This window comes from Melozone crissalis, unplaced genomic scaffold (genome assembly GCF_028551555.1).
Source record: "Melozone crissalis strain CALT ecotype California unplaced genomic scaffold, PUWL_Pcris_2 ptg000034l_1, whole genome shotgun sequence".
Taxonomy (NCBI): Eukaryota; Metazoa; Chordata; class Aves; order Passeriformes; family Passerellidae; genus Melozone; species Melozone crissalis.
In genome coordinates this window covers 4,457,009-4,478,656 of record NW_026535812.1, presented here as the reverse complement: position 1 = coordinate 4,478,656, position 21,648 = coordinate 4,457,009, and the positions used below count along the sequence as shown (strand labels likewise).

Genomic DNA, 21,648 nt, shown 5'->3' with positions numbered 1-21,648 from the left:
GTTCACTTCCACCTTGGTTCACTTCCACCTTGGTTCACTTCCCCATTTCCATCCAGGCTCCAGGAGCTGGAGGACCAGTACCGGAGGGAGAGGGAAGAGGCAAATTACCTTCTGGAGCAGCAGAGGCTGGTAGGTGGCTGGGACATGGCTCCTTCTCAGGCATGACTGAAATCCTGGCAGATGTTTGTGTGGGGTGGGTCTGTGTTCTAAAAATAAGGGCAAATGTGTTGTTCCTGGAGTTGTCACCATGAGCACTGATCCAGAGGAGGGAGGAGGCTGTGTTCCTGCAGGGAGGAGGAGTGTGATGTGGCAGCGTGGAGGAAGGTCACACCAGTGGGTTGCATCACCTCTTTTCCCGTTTCCCCCAGGACTATGAGAGCAAACTGGAGGCACTGCAGAAGCAGATGGATTCTAGGTATTACCCTGAGGCAAATGAGGAGGAGGAAGAACCTGAGGATGAAGGTGAGGGCTGGGAGCCACCAGGAGGTTTTGATGCTTTCTGTGGCAGCATGAGGAGTGAACTGTGGGTCGATGTCCTGGTAGTGGTGTGACTGTCCCTCCTTGTGCCCACAGTGCAGTGGACAGAGCGAGAATTCGAGCTCGCCCTCTGGGCCTTTAGGAAGTGGAAGTGGTACCAGTTCACCTCCCTCCGTGACCTGCTCTGGGGCAATGCTATCTTCCTCAAGGAAGCCAATGCCATCAGCGTGGAGCTGAAAAAGAAGGTGGGTGTGCCTGGGCTCCTTCCTGCCTGGCTGCAGCACCCACAGCACAGGCAGCCAGGAGGTGCTGAGGAGAGGTCTTCAGAACCAGCACATGGAGCCTCCTGCCCTCCCAGGTGTCTCACCAGCCCCTCTGCCCCTCCCCAGGTGCAGTTCCAGTTTGTGCTGCTCACGGACACGCTGTACTCGCCTCTCCCTCCCGACCTGCTGCCCCCCGATGCTGCCAAGGACCGCGAGAAGCGGCCGTTCCCCCGCACCATCGTGGCCGTGGAGGTGCAGGACCAGAAGAACGGGGCAACGCATTACTGGACCCTGGAGAAGCTGAGGTGGGTGAGATGGCTGTGCCAGGAGGGTTTGGCTGCCCACGGCCCTGTGTCTCACCACCACCATGGGCGTCCCCTGTGCCTGCAGGCAGCGCCTGGACCTGATGCGTGAGATGTATGACCGAGCAGCAGAAGTGCCTTCCAGCGTCATCGAGGACTGTGACAATGTGGTGACAGGCGGAGACCCTTTCTACGACCGCTTTCCCTGGTTCAGGCTGGTGGGCAGGTGAGCGCTTTGGCTCCTTCCAAGCGTGGCTGGCACCCACAGAAGGTCCTGCAGGAGGACGCGCTGCCAGTGCCACCCACGGCATGCGGGGCGCTCAGCCCCCGTGTGACAGCCCCGGTGTCACGGCTCTCCTGCCAGCGCCCCGAGGGGCACACGAGCTGCTGGCAATGCTGCTGCTGCCTGCCTCACCCAGTGCTGAGGGCCACGGGCTCCAGCTCGGGGGGTGTGGGGGCTGTGGCTGTCCAGCAGGCAGGGATTCTGTGCCGTGGTGGGCTCCACGCGGTGGGCATGCGGTGTCCCTGTGCACGCGCCGGTGTCTGAGCGTCCGTCTGTCTGTGCAGTGTGTGCCGCGTGTCCCCTGCGCTTCCTGCACTGGATGGAAGGGTGCAGGGCCAGCAAGGAGCATGGGCCACCCTGGAGAAGGCTGGGGCAGGGCAGGGGGAGCAGGGAGCTGAGCTGTGTGGCCTGGAGGCATTCCCCCGTGCTGTAGCACAAGGAGGGATTCTCTCCAGCAGCAGGGATAGTGGCAAGCCTTTGTGCCACCTGCTCCGTCCCTTCGTTCCCTGCAAACCCAGCAAAGGGTGTCCTCAGCATTCACATGGTTCCGTGGGTTGCTCTTTTGTCTGGCTGTTGGTGGCTTTAGAGATGCGCCAGATGGGCAGGTCTTTGTTCCCAATGTCCCTCGATTGAAGCGGACAAAAAACCCACCCCAAAACCTAACCAAGAAAAAAAACAAAAAAAAAAAAGCAAAATTCCTGTTCTTTCTGTTTGGAACAGCTGGTGTTAACATGTCTTCTATCTTGTTGTACTAACCTTAGTTCAGATATCTCTGGCTGCAACAGCTCTCCTCTTTTCAACACATGCATGAGCGAGCGCATGGCTGATCTCACCCCCTCCCCTACCTTCTCGAACCCCGACTCCGACATCACCGAGCCTGCTGACGAGCAGCACCAGGGGCAGGAGGAGGAGGAGGAGGAGGAGGAGGAGGACCTGGAGGAAGACATCTTTCCGGAGTGCCCGCTGTGTGATGGCCGGGATCCATTTTACGACCGCTTCCCCCTGTTCAGTTTAGTAGGAAGGTTGGTGAGGTTTTAGGAGAGCATGCCGGGAAGGACCTAGCTCTTTCGCATGAGGGAGCTGCTTTTGGACACGACTCCCACCTCCGGGGCATCCCGGAGGTGCAGGCTGGGCTGGGACTGCCACCAAGCCCGGGTGCCTGGCAGGGTGGGGAGGTCCCCACTGAGGTAGGGCTGTGAGAAGCATAGCGGGGGAAAGGGATGGTAGGGGAAGGTGGATAGTGCCTTATGTGGGCACCTTTTTGGGCACATTGTCTTTTTCTGCTGAAAAAGGGAGCTCTGCTGTGTCTCCAACACCAAAGGAACCAGGGGAGCCACCTGGGGGCATTTCTGTCCCAGGAAGGAGCACCTCCCACCCAGCTTGGGATGACCCCATGGTGCCACTGACTTGGGGCACACAGGCACTACAAAACCCTGTGTGCTTCTGGCACTGCATTGGTCAGGGTGAGCCCCCCTGAATCTGGAGGCTTGGATGTCCCCAAGTGGTCGTGGGGATGAAGCTGAGGGGAGTGAGGGGAGAGCTGGGTGCAGAACAGAGTGCCAAAAGCAGTGTTTGTTCTTCCAGCTCCTGCCACTGCTTGGCTTGGGGCCATACCTGCCAACTTGGCACAGGAGATGTCCAGGGAAGTTGTGGGTGTAGGCTCCAGCTCCTCTTTAGCAGGAGCCAAGGGCAAGAAACTTTAATTTCTCATACCTGTTGGCTGGAGACCCCTTGGGCTCCACCAGTCTTGGTGGAGAAGCCCACCAGCTGCCCCAAACCTGGCTGTGCCACAAACCTGGAGCCATCTGCCCATCCCTAGAATGCTCTGAGGAGCTGGCAGCTTTCTCTGGGTTTTCCCAAGGGGGTGTGCACCAGGAGCTGTTCTAAAAGCCTTTGCCTCAGGCAGGGGCTCCCTGACCAGGGTGAGCTGGGGCTCCTCTTCCTCAGTGTGCCAGAGCCAGGCAGGAGGTGGGAAGGAGGGAGCAAGGCAGGCAGAGAGGGTGGAGGTGGGGTAAGAGTCCTGCAGCCTCAGACCGAAAGAGCTGGGTTCTTCCCCTTTTATTTTCTTTTTTCATTTTTCCTTATTTAAAAGAAAACAAAAAACATATCAAAACAACCCCAAAACTCTCAAGGGCACCTCAAAAAACCAACTGAGGCCCTGTGGCAGCGGCCCCACTCCACGCCAGGGGTGTGTTCCCCAGAGCTTGGTGCCTCCTGACTTCTTTTGAGTCTGCCCTGGGTTTGGCTCCCCGCGCAGCAGCTCCGCCGGCCACATTTCTTGTGAAGTGTGCTTGGATTGGTTTATGATTGGATCCTTGTCTTTGGTTTTCCTTTCTCTCTCTCTCTCTCTCTTTCTTTCTTTCTTTCTTTCTTTCTTTCTTTCTTTCTTTCTCTCTCTCTCTCTCTCTCTCTTTCTCTCTTTCTTTCTCTCTCTTTCTTTCTCTCTTTCTCTTTCTCTTTCTTTCTCCCTTTCTTTCTCCCTTTCTCTCTTTCTCTCTCTCTTTCTCTTTCTCTCTCTTTCTCTTTCCCTCTTTCTCTCTTTCTCTCTCTCTCTCTCTGTCTTTCTCTCTTTATATCTCTCTCTCTCTTTCTCCCTTTCTCTTTCTCTTTCTCTTTCTCTTTCTCTCTCTCTTTCTCTTTCCTTCTCTCTTTCCTTCTTTCTCTTTTTCCTTCTCTCTCTCTTTCTCTCTTTCTCTCTTTCTCTCTTTCTCTCTTTCTCTCTTTCTCTCTTTCTCTCTTCTTTCTCTCTTTCTCTCTTCAATTTTTTTTTAATTTTGGTTATTTTAAGGTTTTTTTTATTCTTTTTTTTTTTAGCTGCTGGCTCTATCTCTTCAAAGCTTTAGCAAAAATTGGGGTCCTTTCACTTTTATCTTCCTTTGGAAAGGCTTTTCTTTGATCTGAGCATGCCATCTTTGCACCTCACCAATCTTGTGGTTAGTGTCCCTGCCCTCCTTCCTCTAGTGACACACTTGTCCCCCTCCTCCCTGCCTGCCCCACCTCCTTCCCACTCCTCCCTGCCCTCTCCAGTCCTCGGCTGCCACTCCAGCTGCCCTGTGGTTTTGGGTGGGTGGGTGCACACAGATCCCTGCGCTTCTGAGAGTTCCCTGTGGGCTCTGCCCCAGCCACGAGTCCTGCTGGGAACCCTGCCATGGTCTGACCTCCTGGTCCCAGTGCCATCTGAGAAGAGATGGGTTGAGATGGACCCATCAGGAGATAATGATTTGGCATCAGCTGCTTCCACGACTTGAGTCCTTTGAGATGCTTGGGGTGGAAAAAGCCTCGAGGAGCATTGAAGGTCAATGGGCGTCACCAGAGCGGGGGAAATCTCCGGACTTGGGGGTTGGGATGCAAGGGCAGGGCTGCAAGAGCCCCCTGGGCACTTTGGGGTGCCGCTGAATCTGAAGATTCCTGTGAGGCTGGGATGCCCTGAGCAGCACAGCAGAGATGCAACCGTCATGGGAGCCTCCTGAAGGAGAGATGTGCTGGCCAGCCCCCAGCACCATCCCACCCCACCACACGTCAAGATGCTGGTGGGTGCCACAGGAAGAGGTGGCGGGCACCCCATGCCCCATCTTGCTGGAAGTGGTGCTGCCAGCTCACACCTTTGGCAGGGAGCTCAGTGCCAAAGGTGACTTGTCACCGTGGAGGGTACAGCTTGCCACCATGGCCAGAGCTGGATGACCATTGCAAGCTGACCGTGAGGCGGAGGGAGGCAGCAAGAGGACCCAAAATGCTCGAGAAGCAGAGAGCAGTGGCCTGACAGGAGGTGCTGGTAGAGTCATGGTGCAGCCGTCGTGTTGGACTCCAGCCACTTTGCCGTGGTGGCGTCGGTGACCTGGATGCTGCAGAGGAGAGCAGGGAGGCTCAGACCTGCCAGGCGTGCTGTCCACCCCTGTGACCTGCTGGCAGGTGGCCCAGGACCCCGAAGCCATCTGTGTGAAGGGATGGGGAGGGGGGGATGCACAACCTGAAGCTGCCAGCCACACCATGCAGCCTCCCTCCCAGTGGTCTCCAACACGGCGGGCAGAGCCAGGGCCAGGAACCCCCAGCAGGTTCACCTCTGGAGGTCCAGGACCTTGTCCTCCAACCTCCTTCGCTCCTGAGAGCCTCCATCTCCCTTGTGACCCTTCCTCCCCCCTGTCTTGCCCCTGTCCTCCCCGTGGTGACTCTGCAGCTACCCCCCAGTCATGTTGCAGCACCTCCTGCCCGAGTTCTCCAGCTCTCTAGCACACAGAAGGTCCTCCCACCCTACGGCTTCACGGTGGCACCAGCGCAGCCCTCTCCCCTCCTGCCTGCCACGGAGGCGCCGGTCGGAGAGGTCTGCAGCTCTGGTGTGTTCTGTGGTGTTGTCCATGGCGTGTGGCACCCTCCTGCCCACCCTCCTGCCCGCGGCACGCTGCCTGCCCGCTGCCCCAGCCCCTCCGCCTGGCCCTGGCTGCCTTCTCTTTAGTTTTGCTTTGCAGCGCTGCGGTCGCGCCCTGAGCAGTGACCTGGGATCCCGGCCACTGCCGGCCACGCCAGCCGTGCCTGGGCACCCACGGGTGGGAGCAGTGACCGCTGTCCCCCCTGTTGTGTGTCCCCCCCTTCTCTGGCAGGGCCTTTGTCTACCTGAGCAACCTCCTGTACCCCGTGCCCCTGGTGCACCGCGTGGCCATCGTCAGCGAGAAGGGAGAGGTGAAGGGCTTCCTGCGCGTGGCTGTCCAGGCCATCTCAGGTAGGAGGGAAATCCCCCTCAGCAATGTGCCCCTGGCATCCCCTGCACCCTCTGTGCTGGCTCACCCCCATCCTTCCTCCAGCGGATGAAGAAGCCCCTGACTATGGCTCTGGTGTGCGGCAATCAGGGACAGCCAAGATCTCCTTTGACGACCAGCACTTTGAGAAGGTAAGGTGGGGCTGGCTCTTGGTGGATGCCCATGGACCTCAGATCCCTGCCTGTCACCTCAGTGCTTCCCCAAGGGGACCCCCAGGCTCCTAGAGGTGGAGGGAAAGCAATGTGCTCTTGATCCACCAAGCCTTGGGCACCCACCGGTGCATCCAGCTCTCACCCATGTCCCAGGGGGGATACAGTGGGGTGGGAGAGGAGAGCTGGAGGTGCCTGGGTGCTTGGGATGCTGGTGGTGGTGCAAGCAGGACCACCAGAATGCCTGAAGTCCCCTCATGGCTCAGTTCCAGTCGGAGTCGTGCCCAGCTGTGGGGATGTCTCGCTCGGGGACCTCTCAGGAGGAGCTGCGCATCGTGGAGGGGCAGGGCCAGGTCAGCGACGTGGGCCCGTCTGCTGATGAAGTCAACAACAACACCTGTGCAGGTGAGCAGGGGTGGCAGGTACTGTGGGAGGGCTCCCTGCACCTCCCTGCCATTGACAGCCCACTGCTGCCATGGAGAGCTGCTGGAGCAGAGTCAGAGGGAAAAGCCTTGGAGATCTTTGGGTTCAACCTATGACACCACCTTGTCAACCACCATGGCACTGAGTGCCATATCCAGGCTTTTCTTAAACACCTCCAGGGACAGTGACGGCACCATTTCACCTCCCTGGGCAGCCCCTTCCAGTGCTCAATCACCCTTTCTGTGAACAGCTTATTCCTTATGTCCAGCCTAAACTTCCCCTGGTGCAGCTCAAGCCTGTGTCCTCTTGTCCTGTCAGTGGTTGTCTGGGAGAAGAGACACACCCACCTGACTACACCCTCCGTTCAGGGAGTTGCAGGGAATTATGAGGTCTCCCCTCAGCCTCCTCTTCCCCAGGCTAAACACCTCCAGCTCCCCCAGCTCTATTGGACAAGGACTTGTGTTCCAGACCCTTCTCCAGCCTTGTTGCCCTTCTCTGGACATGCTCCAGCATCTCAACATTGTTCCTAAATGTTCCTAACACCGGGGGGAAGACACCCTGCCTTGCTAAGGGCCTTCTTCTCCCTGCAGTGACCCCAGAGGATCTCCTGGACAGCCCAGAGAAGCCTGCACAGGACGGGCCCCTGGAGGTGGCTTTGGACCACCTGAAGCTGGGCAGCATCTTCACATTCCGTGTGACAGTCCTGCAGGCCTCCAGCATCTCTGCAGAATACGCCGACATCTTCTGCCAGTTCAAGTGAGCCCCCAGTGCCCCCCAACCCTGCTTCCTCCACCAAGCTCCAGCCATCACCTGGGGGCTCATGGAGAAGTTGGGAAGTTTCCTCCACCCCTAAGCCCTTTGTGGATGGGGAGGCAAAACCAAGGGCTGTGAAATCTGCCCAAGCACTTGTTTAGTCACTGGCAAAAGGCAAGGAGAGGCTCCCATCAGCTTCAGGGGGTCCTGTGCCAGCCAAGGGTGCAGGCAGCAGCCACAGGGGGAATAGGATCTTGTTGTGGTCCCTTGCTTTCACTCTCCTCCTTGCTCCAGCATGTCCACATCCCTGAGCAGCTCCTGAACAACCTTCCTTCCCTCCACAGCTTCATCCATCGCCATGATGAGGCCTTTTCAACAGAGCCCTTGAAGAACACAGGACGGGGGCCACCCCTGGGCTTCTACCATGTCCAGAATGTGCGTACCCCTCTCCCACCACCCCTCTGCTCCTGCTCCTGCACCTGCTGGGCTCTCTGCAGGGCCTTGGCTGGATGCTCTCCCTTGGAAGCAGCTTCCTCCTGCCTTTCCCAGTTCCTCACAGACACCCAGCTAAGCCAGGCTTAGATGGGGTGGACATGCAGGAAAAACACCAGAAGCCACTGTTGTACACCTGAAAAGGCTGGGATTTCACTGCAGTGGTCTTGGTGGAGAGAGGGAGGATGGGTGAGGGATGCAGGGGACTCAGTCTTACACCCTTCCACATCCCAGGTGCTGTTGCTGGCTCTATCCCCTTTCCCAGATAAACTGTCCTGTCAGTTGAACCATGACAGCTCTTTTTTCTTCTAGATTGCTGTGGAGGTGACAAAATCTTTCATTGAATACATCAAGAGCCAGCCAATTGTGTTCGAGGTGTTTGGCCACTACCAGCAGCACCCCTTCCCACCTCTGTGCAAGGATGTCCTGAGGTGGGCACATCTGGGCCACCCCCAGCCCCTGCCTGTGCCATGGGCTGCCTGGGGACCCAGCGTGGGGCTGGCTGGGTTTGGGGTGCCTGCTTTTGGGGGTGCTATAACCAAGCTGGTTCTGCCTGCAGCCCACTGAGGCCATCCCGACGCCACTTCCCCCGTGTGATGCCACTCTCCAAACCAGGTAGGGAGCCCAGCCTCCTACTGCTGTGCCCACCTGTAGTTCCCGTATTGGGTTGGGTGTCCCCTTCCCCAGAGGCACCACAAAATGTACTATTTAATTTATTTCTTATGGGCCATGGCAGTCTAAAGCCCTAGACACCCATTTCCCAGTACTCAACAGATGGAAAGCTCCCATCTCACCTCCTGCAGAGCAGCAGGGGGAAATTCTTTGCCCTGGGTGGCTCAGGTGGCTCCCCAACCCCAGTGTCCCTGAGAGACCCAGCTGTGGGAGTTTGGCTGTGCAGTCAAAACAGCAGCTCAGGGGGAGCAGCCTCCCTGTGGTGGTTCCTGAGCAGTGCCTGGAGCAGCACTGTATGATTTGGGATGTGTCTGTGCCAAGCCTGCAGGCACACTGTGCACCTGGGGATGGCTGAGGCCAGTCTCTTGCTGACACCCCATGCTGGGCAAGGGAGAAAGCACTGCCAGTGATCAGCAAGGTCCCTGGGATGAGGCCCTTGTTGCTGCCTCTATGCATGCCCTGAGGTCCCTGCCTGCTCTGCCCTTCCTCTGCCATCATATTCCTCATTCTGAGTGCCAGCAGCAGGCTGAACCTCTCACATGTCTTTTCTGCCCCACTGCAGTGCCTGCCACAAAGCTGAGCACCATGACTCGGCCCAGTGCTGGCCCCTGCCAGTGCAAGTACGACCTGATGGTTTTCTTTGAGATCTGTGAGCTGGAGGCCAATGGAGAGTAAGTCCTGCAGGGAGAGGGAGAGGGAGGCAATGAGGGGTTTGCCCAGTGCTCAGCACCTCTGGGCAGGCTGGCAGGATTCTGTTTCATGCTGCAATCCTCTCTTCCAGCTACATCCCTGCTGTTGTGGACCACCGTGGAGGCATGCCGTGCCATGGGACCTTCCTCCTTCACCAGGTACTCTCTGCCCAAGTGGTGTCCTAGCTGACCCCTGCTGGGACCTGTGTTAACTACTGTCCCTTCTCTCTGGCCTTGTGGATCTCAGGGCATCCAGAGGAGAATCAGCGTCACCTTGGTGCATGAAACAGGCAGCCTCATCCGCTGGAAGGAAGTGCGGGAGCTGGTTGTGGGTAAGCCAAGCCAGCCCCCAGTCCCAGCATCATCTCAGACTCATCTCTTCTTTCTTGCCCACATTCCCATGTCCCCACATGGAGCTTTATGCCTTGTCTCCCCTCCTGCCCTGCAATAGTAAAGCAGTGGTTGGCTGGCAGGTGACACTGGGACACTGCATGGGCAGGACACCTCAGCCCCTGTCCCCGTGTCCAGGGTCTCTGGTGCTGGATGGCCAGGGGGGCTGCAGGCAGGCAGTCTGCCCCTGTCTTCACAGGGACCCTCTGCTGTCACCTCAGAGGTAACTGTGTGTGTGTTTGCAGGTCGGATCAGGAACACCCCAGAGGCAGACGAGTCTCTCATTGACCCCAACATTCTGTCCCTGAACATCCTCTCCTCCGGCTACATCCACCCCTCCCAGGACGACCGGTGCGTGATGCTTTTATTCTTGCTCTTCCCCTGCTGTGGTGAGGGATGGAGGGGCTGAGCAGCAGCCCCCCTGTCCCCTGGAAGGCTCTTGGCCCTTCTGCTGACCCACTGCTGCCTTGAAGCAGGGTGTTTCTGAAGCTGCATGGGGTCTTGGGGTACAGGGCTGCCAACCCCCTTCCTCCTCCTCCTCCTCCCCAAGGCCTTGCTGTGCTGGGGAGGGCACTGAAGGGAATTTGTGTGTGGGTTCTGCTCTCTGGTGCTGGCTGTGATGGGCTGGCACAGGGAGGCAGTTGGTGCTGGTGCCAGGAGGATGTCCCAACTCCATGGCTAGAGGGGAGCACTATTTATCCTGTGTCCCAGCAAAATTGCTGGAAAGGCCACTTGGCCCCCATGGCAGATCCCTGTCTGTGTGTAAGTAATGCAGGAAAGCCATTCCCATCCCCTGTGGGTGACTCCAGGGATGCCCATGGTGCAAGCAGGACCACCTGTTGTTTCCTATCCCAGGGGACCACCTGTTGTTTCCTATCCCAGGGGGCTGTCACAGAACCACAGAGTGGCTTGGGCTGAAAGGGACTTTAAAGACAATCTCATTCCAAAGCCCCTGGTATGGGCAGGAACACCTTCCACTGGGCCAGGTTGCTTAAAGGTGTTCCCACTGTAGATTTGCCAGGATGTGAAAGAAGCAGGACCTGAAGATTGGTTTTCTCCAAGATCTCCCTGTGTGAGTCCTGCAGTGGCAGGGGGAGCTGTGGGTATGGAGGGCACAGCTCTCCTCTGCACCTGGGTTTCTGGTGGAACTCAGGGGACTGGTGGGGGTCTCTGACAGAATGTGTGCATGCAGGCAGCTGTGACAAGACAGAGATGGTTGCTGCCAGCACTGGGAGCAGCAGGAATGATCCTTGGCTGTATGTGTTGTGGTCACTGGTGTAGGAACATCCTGGCGAGGAATGGGGAGCACTTTTTCCTTCATCTGCTTTGTGATCACCACTGAACCAAGGAAGCCTGTCCCAAGGGAGGGTGGTTTTCGGGGAATGATGGGGGTCTGGATAGGATTTGGTACCCTGAGCACTCTCATGGCAGCTCCTGGACCTGGCAGAGCAACTGGCACAGAGCATCTGAGTAGCAGAGTCGAGTCCTGGGCTTGGCACACGTGCAAGTGTCGGACCGGGAGACTTTGTCACAGCCTTGGGGGTACAGAAGGAGGCCAGATGGGGATGGTCAGACAAGGAGAGCCCAGCCCAGTGGAGCAGTGGTGGTTTTTTTGCTGGGAGCTGGGTGGCTGTAGCATCTGTGGGCTGTTTGGGCTGTGCAGTTTTTCATCAGCTCCTGATCTGTTGGATTGTCTGGTCCCAGATGCAGCCATATGAGATCTTCAGCATGCCTAAGGTAGCTGGCAGGAGGGATGTGCCTCCTGCTCTGCCTTCCACCCCATGAGTCCTGCAGGACAAGGGGACACAGCTTGGGCTAGGGGGATACTTGGGGTGTGGAGAGAAGTGTGGAGACTGGGGGCCCATTTGAGGGCACAGACAGTGCTCATGTCACATCTGTCCCATATCTATTCCATGGAGCCTGCCCGTGGTGAGGCAGGGGGAGGAGAGGGTGGCCAGCTGCCTGCAGGGCGCTTGCTGCAGTGCCCCCTACTTCCACTCCACATGCAGCCATGCATGCTCCACCCTGCAGCTGTGAGGACAGGCAGGAGGGAGGCAGAGAGCAGAGCCAGCGCCCACTTCACCCTCCTCCCAGCCGCTTGCGCTCCCCGCTTTGCTGCCTTGTGCCACGCAGCCTCCATTGCCTGGAGCAGCCCTGGCTTCCCCTCTGCAGCCTCCCAGCGCCCCGCAGCCCCTCAGGAAGAGGCTGGGAGAGTGGTTGAGTTCTCTCCTCGGCGCCATCCATCCCCGCATCGAGCGCCCAGGGCGGAGGCGCGGGGGGCAGCGCCTGGTGTCCCCCCTCGCTTCCCTCAGCTGCTGCTGCCCATCTGAGCCCACACTAACCATGTGATTGTTTTGTGTTTTCGCAGGCAGTTTCTTGATTCGGATATGCCTAGGTATTATTTGTTTCCATTGGTTTTTTTTCCACCCCTCCTTCTTCTCTCCTTTCTTTCTTTCTACCCCCTTGCCTCGGCACGCTCACTCCCGCCAGAGGCAGCACTTGGACATCCGGCCCCTCATCCCTTCACATGCCCCATCCCTCCTCCCCACTGCGCTGGCACCTCTTGCTCACTCGGCCCCTTTTGCTGTTGGTGTGGGCCACGCTCTGGCTGGCTGCCGCTCCCCCTCGCACGCCTGCGTCTCCATTGCCTGATTTGGGTTTTATTCTTGCTTTTGGACTTTGCTACTCTCCCATCTTTTCTGGCACCTGGCACCGAGTGTGCCGGACCCTCCATTGTCTCCCGCCCCAGCCCCAGCTCAGCCCCTGGTACTGCTTGGAGTAGCTGCAGGGCTGGTGAGGACAGTGGAAGTTTTGGGGCTTGTCCTGCCCTGTCCTGGGCACCTGGTGACGCTGGCAGCAGTGCAGTTGGCAGCTGGGCAGTTGGTGTGGCAGCAGCTGCCCGCCCTGTGCAGAACATCCTGTGTGTGTAGGTGTGGCATTCGGGCAGCATGTGTCTGTGTGCAGGTGTGACAGAGGGTGCACATGGGGCACAGACTGTTGTATCCCTGTGTAAAGGGGCTGTTTGGGGACTGCAGGCTCCAGCTGGGACCACTGGGTGAGCCTGGCATGTGTGTGAGAGGTGCCAGATTTGTGGGTGTGCCACCAGCCTCTGGATGGGAGCGTTGGTGAGGCCTCAGGGCAGGAGGCCACCACTGTGACCCATGGCAGAAGAAGAGGGGCACATGTCTGGGAGACAAGGGATGGAGTGTCCTGAGTCCTGGCACATACCTCTGTGCCTGAAGGTTGTCCTCCCTACAGCAACTCAAATCTGGTGGTGCTCAGAGATGTCTGAGGGCAGAGCTGCATTCTCTCCCCTCCCAGGGTGCAGGAAAGTGGGTACAGCATTGATCCAGCCCCCCACCACAAGAGAGGTGGGTTCACACTGGCACTGCCTGTGGTCTCTCATCACAGTGATGCTTCCCTTGTGGACCAGGGGACGGGCCAAGGAGTCACTGCTGTGTGAGTGGCAGTGGGAAATCTCATCCCCCCAGCTGGCACTGTCCCAGGGGACTGCGCTGGGCAGGAGCTCCCTGCCTGGGATGGCACAAGGGCAGAGTTAAGGGCATAGGGAGCACATGTGCTTCCTTCCCAGCTGCTGGACCATGAGGAAAGTGGGAGGCAGAGGGTTTTCACCCAGGCTGGCAAGCCTCTGTCTGCCCTCGCTGAGCTCCCTTTGGTCCCCACTTTGGGTTCAGCCAGGCTGGAGCTCCTGTGGCCAGCAGTGCTATTATGTGCGAGTCCCTTCAAGAGGGGCTCTTCTGACCTGTCGTTTTTCTGTGTGTGTACATGTGTGTGTTTGTCCTTGGGTCACCTTCCACTTATAGCATTTCGCTGGGAAATGACACTAGGTATTTCACGCGCACCTGCTCGGTCTGGTCCCTCCTGCTTTTCTCTTCTTCCCCTTTGCCTCCTCCCTTTGCTTTTTGCTCTTTCTCCCCTCCCCTGAGGCTCCTCTTCTCCTCCTCCTCTTCCTTGGGGAGCACTCTTTTTCTTAAGCAACCTGTGTCTGCAAAGCAATCCTTTGCCTTGGCTGTGTCTCACACCGGTGGGCTTATGTGTTTTATACACCTTCTGAAAGCGTCACTCTGCCTCTTCTTCCAACATGGGGGAAATTGCAGTTGAGAACCTCTCCCTACTCCTGCTGGCTGCCCTGGCTCTTGTTAAAATTGCTCCTCAGCCCCCTGGATGCTGCTTCAGGGATGTGCTGAAGCGTTCTCATTGAGATATGGCTGAAGCACAGCTTCCTGAGGATGCTCAGGCGGGAGCCAGGGCTGCAGCAGCTCTGGGCGGTTTTGGGGAGTGGGTGAACCATAAAGCCAAGGCTGACCCGGGAGGGAGCCCAGGAGTGGTGCAGGGGGTGCAATGGGGATCCCCCATGCTCTCTCACTGGAGCCACCTCTGATTCCTCCCCCTCGGTTGCTCAACCCAAGGAGGGCAGATGCCACTCTTGATCTGGGTGAGCTGTGCCATCCTCTCCGGGATCCTGTAGGCATGGGGGAGTGGGACCAGGTGTCCCCTGCTCCTTCTCCCAGCCTGGTAGCCATGGAAAACACAGCAAAGGGGCCTGAGGCAGCAGAGTGGGAATGGGGCTGGCAATGAGGGTAGAGCAAGAGCCAGGAGAGACAGCCTGACAGGGGCCGGCCACCAAATCATAATCCTCAGCTTCTCACTGGGGCCCAGGGTTGGCAGACAGGGGCAGCCCTGGGGAAGGGGACCTGGCTGGTGGGGGGGCTGTGCTCCCAGAGGTGGGCTGGCAGCACACCCCCAGTGCTGAGCATCCTCCCTCCTTTCCCTTCTGGCCATCGACAGCCGCTCCTGGCAGGGACTGGGAGGTGCTGTGCCCAGGCTGGATGGTGGGGACTGGCCCGGGTGCACTGGGGGTGGCAGCCCCTGCTCTGAACACAGGGGTGGGGCATGAACCCTCCTTTGCCCTCCTTTGCCTTCCTAGCCTGCTGTGCCTTGCCTGCTCCCCACCTGAGCCCCCACTCCTCCGCGGTCCTGCCTCCCCAGAACCCCGGTCCATTGGCCATCGCAAGGGTGCCGTGTCCTCTCCCCACCATGCCTTGTGCCCTTTGCCTTGAGCCTGTGTCCTCTGGAGTGGCTGTCCCCATCTGTCCCCACTGCGCATGCATGTCTGTGTGTCCTTGCAGGCCTGCTGCAGCGCTGTGGGGGGGACAATGACATCTCTTTGCTCGCCTGCCAGGGGTTGCAGGGAGGTTGTTTTACTGGACCTGCTGGGTTTTTTTGGCAGGACTTTTTACCAGTTTGAGGCGGCGTGGGATAGCTCCATGCACAACTCGCTGCTGCTCAACCGTGTCACCCCTTACCGGGAGAAGATCTACATCACCCTGTCAGCTTACATCGAGGCAAGGACCTTGCTGGGGGTCACTGTACATCAACAAAGTCTGGTGTTTCCCCTGCTGTTGGGGTGCAGCCAGCGTGAGCCCTTCCTTAGCTACTCCTTATGGGGTGTGGGGGCCATGTGGGACCCTGGGACTGGAAGCTGCTGGGCACAGGGGAGGGAGAGACCTGCTGGGCTGCCACCCTGCAGCACCTCTGACACCTCCCTCTGCCCTGCTGCAGATGGAGAACTGCACTCAGCCCGCCGTCATCACCAAAGACTTCTGCATGGTTTTCTACTCCCGGGATGCCAAACTTCCTGCCTCACGCTCCATCCGCAATCTTTTTGGCAGCGGCAGCCTGCGGGCTTCTGAGAGGTACAAGGATGCTCCTGTTGGGGACAGGAGAGCCATCACCTAGGGACTGGAGCTCTTCTAGGGCATCCCAGTAGCCTGGCTAAAAAAAATTGGGGTATGGGGATGGGACAAAGCCAGTAATGCCTCACCTCTCTTTGCTCACAGCAACCGCGTGACAGGAGTCTACGAGCTCAGCCTGTGCCGCGTGGCTGATGCCGGCAGCCCAGGTGGGTGCCACACCTCTGCCCAGGTGTTCAGCTGGGACAGGCCAGGCCTTCGGGTCAGGGGCTGTGTGTCTGTCCCTCCAGCTGTGTGTCTGTGCCCACAGGCATGCAGAGAAGGCGCCGGCGTGTGCTGGACACCTCTGTAGCCTACGTCCGGGGAGAGGAGAACCTGGCTGGCTGGCGGCCCCGCAGTGACAGCCTCATCCTGGACCATCAGTGGGAGCTGGAGAAACTCAGCCTGCTGCAAGAAGTGAGAGTCTGGGCTAGAAATGGGCTGAAATTGTGCAATTCACAGCTCCACTGGGGGGATTCCCGGTGGATGGCACGGCTGTCTTGGTTGTGGTAGGAGGCAGGAATGGGGTTGTGCTGCCAGTACTCTTGTGCTTCACTGCTGGCCAGGTGCCAGCAGATCCAAAGCTAATGAATAAAAGGGGTTAAGGAGGCCTGGGTATGGGGAGAGGGCCACCCCTGAGCCTGGGTGTCTGTGCCCAGGTGGAGAAGACAAGACACTACCTGTTACTGCGTGAGAAGCTGGAGACAACCCACCGCCTGGGCATGGAGACGCTGTCCCCCTGCTCCAGTGAGGATTCTGAGTCCCGAAGCACCTCCTGCATCTCCTCCCCGCTCTCTGCTGATGGAGCACCTGAAAGCCGCACCTCTCCCCCCGAGACCCCCAGCGAGAGGCAGAAGGAGCTGGCTGTGAAGGTACCATCCTGCAGCAAACCCAGCTTGTGGGGATGAGGCCAGGAAGTGGCTTCCACAGGGTGGCTGGGCGTTGTGGCTGGAGGAAGCTGAAGAAAAGTGGGAGGTGGAATGTTCCTCATGCCCCACTGTCCTCCTCCTCTCTCTGCAGTGCTTGCGCCTGCTCACGCACACCTTCAACAGGGAGTACAGCCACAGCCACGTCTGCATCAGCGCCAGCGAGAGCAAGGTACTGCTCTGCCCCTGGGCTGGTGGGGCCAGGGGGGATGTGTGCCTGGGTGGGGCCAGATGGGCACTATGGCACAAGTCATGCCACCTCTGGGGTGTCTGCTCCCCCTGCTTGCTCTGGTCTTTCCCAGAACTGATGGCTCTCAGGACCCTGCCAGCCAGGGGCCTTGCCTTTCCCTGTCTGAGCAGGAGCCTGGTCCTTTGCATGTGCCTGGCTTTGCACAGAAACTCCAGTTGACACCTCCATTACTCCACAGCTGTCTGAAATGTCTGTGACCTTGATGAGAGACCCTTCCATGCCAGCTCTTGGGGTCACCACTCTCACCCCCTCTTCGACCTGCCCATCACTGGTGGAAGGATGTTACAATGCCATGGAGGTCAGGTAAGAAGCTGGCTGGGAAGTTCTGGTGACAAATCCCAAGCAGAGCAGCTGTATCACTGGGACACGGTCCTTGTCTATGGATGTTCCCTAGCCATCAGTCTTCCTACATTCCATCCTCTCCTGCTTCCCCAGACCCCCCCAGGTTTCCTCCAGGGCAGAGAGCCCCGATCTGGAGCCTGTGATAGAAGGAGAGCAGAAGAAGTCCCCAGCCCGCCGGCCTGAGGAGGAGAAAGAGCCCCAGCGGTTGCTGGTGCCCGACATCCAGGAGATTCGAGTCAGGTAGGAGCAATCGGGGCAGCCAGCAAGGGGAGCACCTATGGGCAGGGGGGCCATGCCCTACCACTGCCACCTCCTCATGGTCTGTATCTCACCCCTTCTGCAGTCCCATCGTCTCCAAAAAGGGCTACCTGCACTTCCTGGAGCCTCACACCAATGGGTGGGTGAAACGCTTCGTGGTGGTCCGGCGTCCCTACGTCTACATCTACAACTCAGACAAGGACGCGGTGGAGAGGGCCATACTGAACCTCTCCAAGGCCCAGGTGGAGTACAGTGAGGACCAGCAGGCCATGCTCAAGGTAGGGCACTGGGAGCCAGCCCCACTCTGCACACCCCACTGAGGGAAGCACTAAGCTCTGGCTCTCCCCCCGCAGACCCCGAACACGTTTGCGGTGTGCACCGAGCACCGGGGCATCCTGCTGCAGGCGAGCAGTGACAAGGACATGCACGACTGGCTCTACGCTTTCAACCCTCTCCTGGCTGGATCCATAAGGTACCAGGGGCACCTGGGGGAAGGGGCACGCACAGAAGCCATTGCTGGGGGGGCTGCAGGCTCCCATTGCTTTCCTGCTACAGCCCCAGCTGGGTGTGGGGAGCATCTCCTGTGCAGAGCTGTGCTGGGACAAGCTTTCAGCGGGCAAAACTTGGACCAGATTAATTTTGAATTCAGCTCATCCACATTTAAATGCTTCAGTCTAGGGCCAGATTCCAGGTTTTACAGAGGTGTTGTTGTGCTGAGCTCAAAGCAGCCTCCATGCCTGGTGGCAGGGCCTCTGGCCTGTCACTGTTCTTGAGACCATCCCACAGAGTTTTTGAGACTGTTAAGGAAACTTTCCTGTCTCACCATCCCAGGGCCACTCTGGAGTCACACAGGAACCACCTGAGCTGGGACTGAGGCCCCTTCACAGCAGGTGGTTCCTTGCTTGACTTCTACACTCACCTCACACACATTCAGACAAGGTTTCCTTACTGGCTCAGTCACCGGTTTCCCACAGCAGAGTCTCAGAGATCTCGATCCTTTAAATAATTTAATCATGTTCCAATAGCAAAATAACAGCTGGAGCTGGGTGCCTCTGAGAAAGGAGCCTGAACAAAGGGAACCCTGGGCTTTTACATGTTAGTCTAAGGGCACTCTCCCCGTGTCCTTCACCTGGCTGTGCCCCAGGTCCCTGGGCCCTTTGTTATGCAAACGCTGGGCAGCTCACAGGCTCTGGCCTCAGGCTGCCACCCCTGCAGCTCAAATCGCAGCTGCACACCAAACTACCTGCACCAAATGCTTTCATTCCTCAACAAGACCATCCCATGGACTTCTTGAGATCACCTCAAGTGGCAGCACTAGGGGAATAGGAATAAATGCACAGAAATCTGTGTGCTCTGGCTAAAGAGACTTTAATTCTATGTTCCTCCAGCTGTCTGGATTCAAGTATCAGCCTGGATGCAGGACACTGAACCTGGGAGTCCACACCTCTCCTTGTCCACATTTTTTAACACCTTTTGTCCCTTGTTTTCCAAATCAGATCCAAGCTGTCCAGAAGGAGAACAGCCCAGATGAGAATCTAACCTGAAAAATACCCTCCACCTCATCCGTCTGCCAACAGGATCAAGATAGCTGATTCTGTCTGAAGACTCCCCATGTTAATATCTGATCTTTCACACCATCTGCTGCCCCAGCTCTCTGCTCCATGGAAGGATCTGTCTTGATTCACAGCTTCACAGGGGAAACTCACTTCTGTTTGTAGCTGCAAAAGCCTGGACCCGCCTGGGCAGGATTCCTTGTGCACGTGCCATCTTCTGCCTGTCCCTCCATGGGTGACCTTCATATCACACCATCTAACGCTCCAAAAAAAGGTCCCTATCAGAGGGGAGGGAGTGAGAAGGGTGGTTTTGGCTAAAAGCTGGTCTTTGATCTGGAGAGATGGGAATGCAGCAAAGCTCAGAGCTGGGAGAGCAGGAGGAATTGCCCTCAGGCGAAGGGAAAGTGGTTAATTTAGATGTGGGGTTTCCCTAATTTACCGGTGTTTCTGCAAGAGACAGCAGAGTAAGATCAGGTGTCAGTACTTTAAGATTATATTTATAAAGTATTTATTTCTATTTACATCACAAAAATCCCCTAAGTTGAGTCCTGGCCCCCAGCCAATGCCTCCCCCAGGCAGGGGAGAGCCTTGGTGCTGGGCCTGGGTTCCAGAGATGCCTTCCCAGGACACCCCTGGCTTGTGCCTGGCAGCAGTGCAGCTCTCACCCTCACTCCATGCCCTTCCCCAGATATTTGCTTTGCCTTCTCTTACAGCTTAAACTACTTTTCCCCTGAGCAGTGGCCAGACAGCCCACCATGTCTTCCCAAAGAAGGCAATTCCTACCTGTCCCATCTACCTCTGGAAGGGAGGAGCCCACAGTCTGAGCTGGCCAGGGCACCCTGTCCCTGCAGGTGGGTCACTGCACTTTGGAGCTTGGTCCTACTGGAGGGAAAAGGAGAGCTCTGGGTATGGCTCTGTCTGTCACCCCACGCTGGGCTCCCCTTTCCAACAAAAAGCACTTGGGCCACCTCCCCTATCCCAGCCTGGGGCCCCCAGATGTCTCATCCAAAGGGATTTCCCACTCTTAGGGCAGGATGCCAAGGATCCCAACCCTGCAGGGAGTGTGGAGGTTCAGGTGGAATAGGAAAATTCCCCAGGAGCCACGACTAGGAATGACTATCCCACCCTACAGGATTCTTCTTGCCCTTTCCCAAAAGGGCCTGCACATCCCTTCTTCTCCCAGCAGGATGACGAACTCAAAACAGATCAAAGGGTGTCAGGGTGGGGATGGGGCTTCCTTTTTTCTGTTGTAGCTGGTGTTTTCTCACTCTTCCTCTGCTGCAGAAGCGAGCACCCACCTCCCCCCACCCTGCCTCCATCAGCATGTTAATCTGGAGGCTTCCTGCACAGGAGGTGTTTTTTGCTGAAAAGACCTTCTTCCTCCAGCCATCACTGCTTCCCACCTCCTCCAGCAGCAGCTCTCCCTCTTCTCCCATCTCTCACCCATGACTAGATGTTTTTGTTCAGGGCTTCCCAAGTGGCCAGCAGCATCTGGCACAGCTCTGTGCTGGAAGCTGAGCACCTTCCTCCGTGCATCTCCCAGGCACCCCCCAGCTCTGCTGTCTCTTGTCCAGCACGGCTGCGCCTTGGCTCTGCCACACCTCCCTGCACTGTCTGTGGGGTGTGATTGTGTGTGTGTGTGTGTGTGTGTGTGTGTGTGTGTGTGGGATGTGGTGCTGTCTTCTCGTTACACTCGTGTTGTGGGGGGCACGGATAGGCAGGGACGTGGCAGAGGAGTAGAGGCTTGCACTGGCCCCCTTGCTGCATATCAGGCACCCTTTAGTTTGGGTTTCAGGTGACAGAAAGAGTTTGGGGATTCTTCTTGAGCACATGCTGGTTCTGCCTGGCCTCGCCACAGCTCCTTGGGCATCCTACCCCACTACTACAGCCCAAATCTGCAGTGGGGCTGCTCCTCTCAGCCCAGCTCCCCTGCCAGGACAACCTCCCCAGCAAACTGGGCTGTTTTCCCCTCTGTGATCCTTTTAGACTTGAAAGGGCTGACTTGTGCCCTTTCTGTATGAAGAGGTACCAGCCTGGAGGCACAGAGAGGCTGAGCTGGGGCAATGCAGGGGCCCAGGCTGCAACATCCTGACTCCCGTGCTCTGAGCAAGGACTAGTTAGTACCATCCCAAATGTCACTGTAAGAGGCTCAGGGTGGATAAACAGGGAGTAGCTGAGGGGAGGCTCCTCCAGAATGGAGGCAGCATCTGGCAGAGATGAGACCAGTGTCTGTCAGGGACCAGACACAGGTTCACTGGCCAGGGCTGTGTGGCGCTGCCTGTGCCACAGACAAGACGCAGCCCAGCTGAAGGGCACCCTCCAGCCAGAGCCGAGCCATGCCTGAGGCCAGCAAACCTGCAGAGCAGACGGCTCGGCTGGAGGTGGGAGCCGAGGGACTCAGAGCTGCCCGCTGGATGCGGCACACGGGCCGCCTGCCATCTCACAGCAGCGCTCTGACCGCTCCTCGGCACGGCCCTGGCCCCATCCCCTCGGCAAGGAATGCACAGCGGAGCTTCGAGCACGACGAAAGCCCAACGCGAAGGGAAACTGCACAGGGCAGCGGGTGGCACGGAAGGTAGGCGGGCACCGGCGGGCGGGCCGGGGCCAGGGGAGGAGGGAGGCGGCGCTCCTCGCCCTCCGGTTCCCGCCGGCGCTCCCTGCCGTGTGCCAGGGGGGCGGTACTGCGGGTCCTGGCCGTCCGTGCGCACGTGAGGCTTGTTCGGTTCTGAAATAAATGTCGCATTTAACGCAACTCCTGTGTGCTGCTGAGCGTGCTCTCTGGGGCTGGCGGGGCGGCGGCAGGGACGGGACGGGACGGGACGGGACGGGAGCGGCGCTGAGGGGAGCGGATCTGAAGGGAGCGGCGCTGAGGGCGGGCAGTGCCACTGAGGGGAACGGAGCTGAGGGCGGGCAGCTCCACCG

The 21,648-nt window shown here is 58.1% G+C and overlaps 1 protein-coding gene across 19 annotated transcripts in view; it reads left to right on the top strand.

Moving 5' to 3' along the window:
- KIF1A (kinesin family member 1A) overlaps positions 1-21,478 on the top strand; it is a 42,971-nt gene extending 21,493 nt beyond the window's left edge. For 3 of the 19 annotated variants that reach the window (XM_054282478.1, XM_054282483.1, XM_054282482.1), the window contains 29 exons: positions 57-129; positions 369-462; positions 574-722; positions 867-1,045; positions 1,131-1,268; positions 2,087-2,347; positions 5,921-6,039; positions 6,122-6,207; positions 6,492-6,630; positions 7,239-7,404; positions 7,746-7,836; positions 8,206-8,324; positions 8,453-8,508; positions 9,128-9,236; positions 9,347-9,413; positions 9,502-9,586; positions 9,890-9,995; positions 12,013-12,039; positions 14,896-15,010; positions 15,228-15,361; positions 15,506-15,567; positions 15,669-15,814; positions 16,057-16,269; positions 16,418-16,495; positions 16,752-16,876; positions 17,009-17,155; positions 17,259-17,451; positions 17,527-17,645; positions 18,670-21,478. In XM_054282478.1, the coding sequence (XP_054138453.1) occupies positions 57-129; positions 369-462; positions 574-722; positions 867-1,045; positions 1,131-1,268; positions 2,087-2,347; positions 5,921-6,039; positions 6,122-6,207; positions 6,492-6,630; positions 7,239-7,404; positions 7,746-7,836; positions 8,206-8,324; positions 8,453-8,508; positions 9,128-9,236; positions 9,347-9,413; positions 9,502-9,586; positions 9,890-9,995; positions 12,013-12,039; positions 14,896-15,010; positions 15,228-15,361; positions 15,506-15,567; positions 15,669-15,814; positions 16,057-16,269; positions 16,418-16,495; positions 16,752-16,876; positions 17,009-17,155; positions 17,259-17,451; positions 17,527-17,645; positions 18,670-18,712 (3,439 nt within the window). In that variant the 3' untranslated portion in view covers positions 18,713-21,478. Of the gene's footprint in view, positions 1-56; positions 130-368; positions 463-573; positions 723-866; positions 1,046-1,130; positions 1,269-2,086; positions 2,348-5,920; positions 6,040-6,121; positions 6,208-6,491; positions 6,631-7,238; positions 7,405-7,745; positions 7,837-8,205; positions 8,325-8,452; positions 8,509-9,127; positions 9,237-9,346; positions 9,414-9,501; positions 9,587-9,889; positions 9,996-12,012; positions 12,040-13,468; positions 13,493-14,895; positions 15,011-15,227; positions 15,362-15,505; positions 15,568-15,668; positions 15,815-16,056; positions 16,270-16,417; positions 16,496-16,751; positions 16,877-17,008; positions 17,156-17,258; positions 17,452-17,526; positions 17,646-18,669 lie in introns of all 19 variants that reach the window. The other 16 variants (XM_054282481.1, XM_054282487.1, XM_054282484.1 and 13 more) reach the window with 7 other exon arrangements.
- Positions 21,479-21,648: the final 170 nt, after the last annotated feature.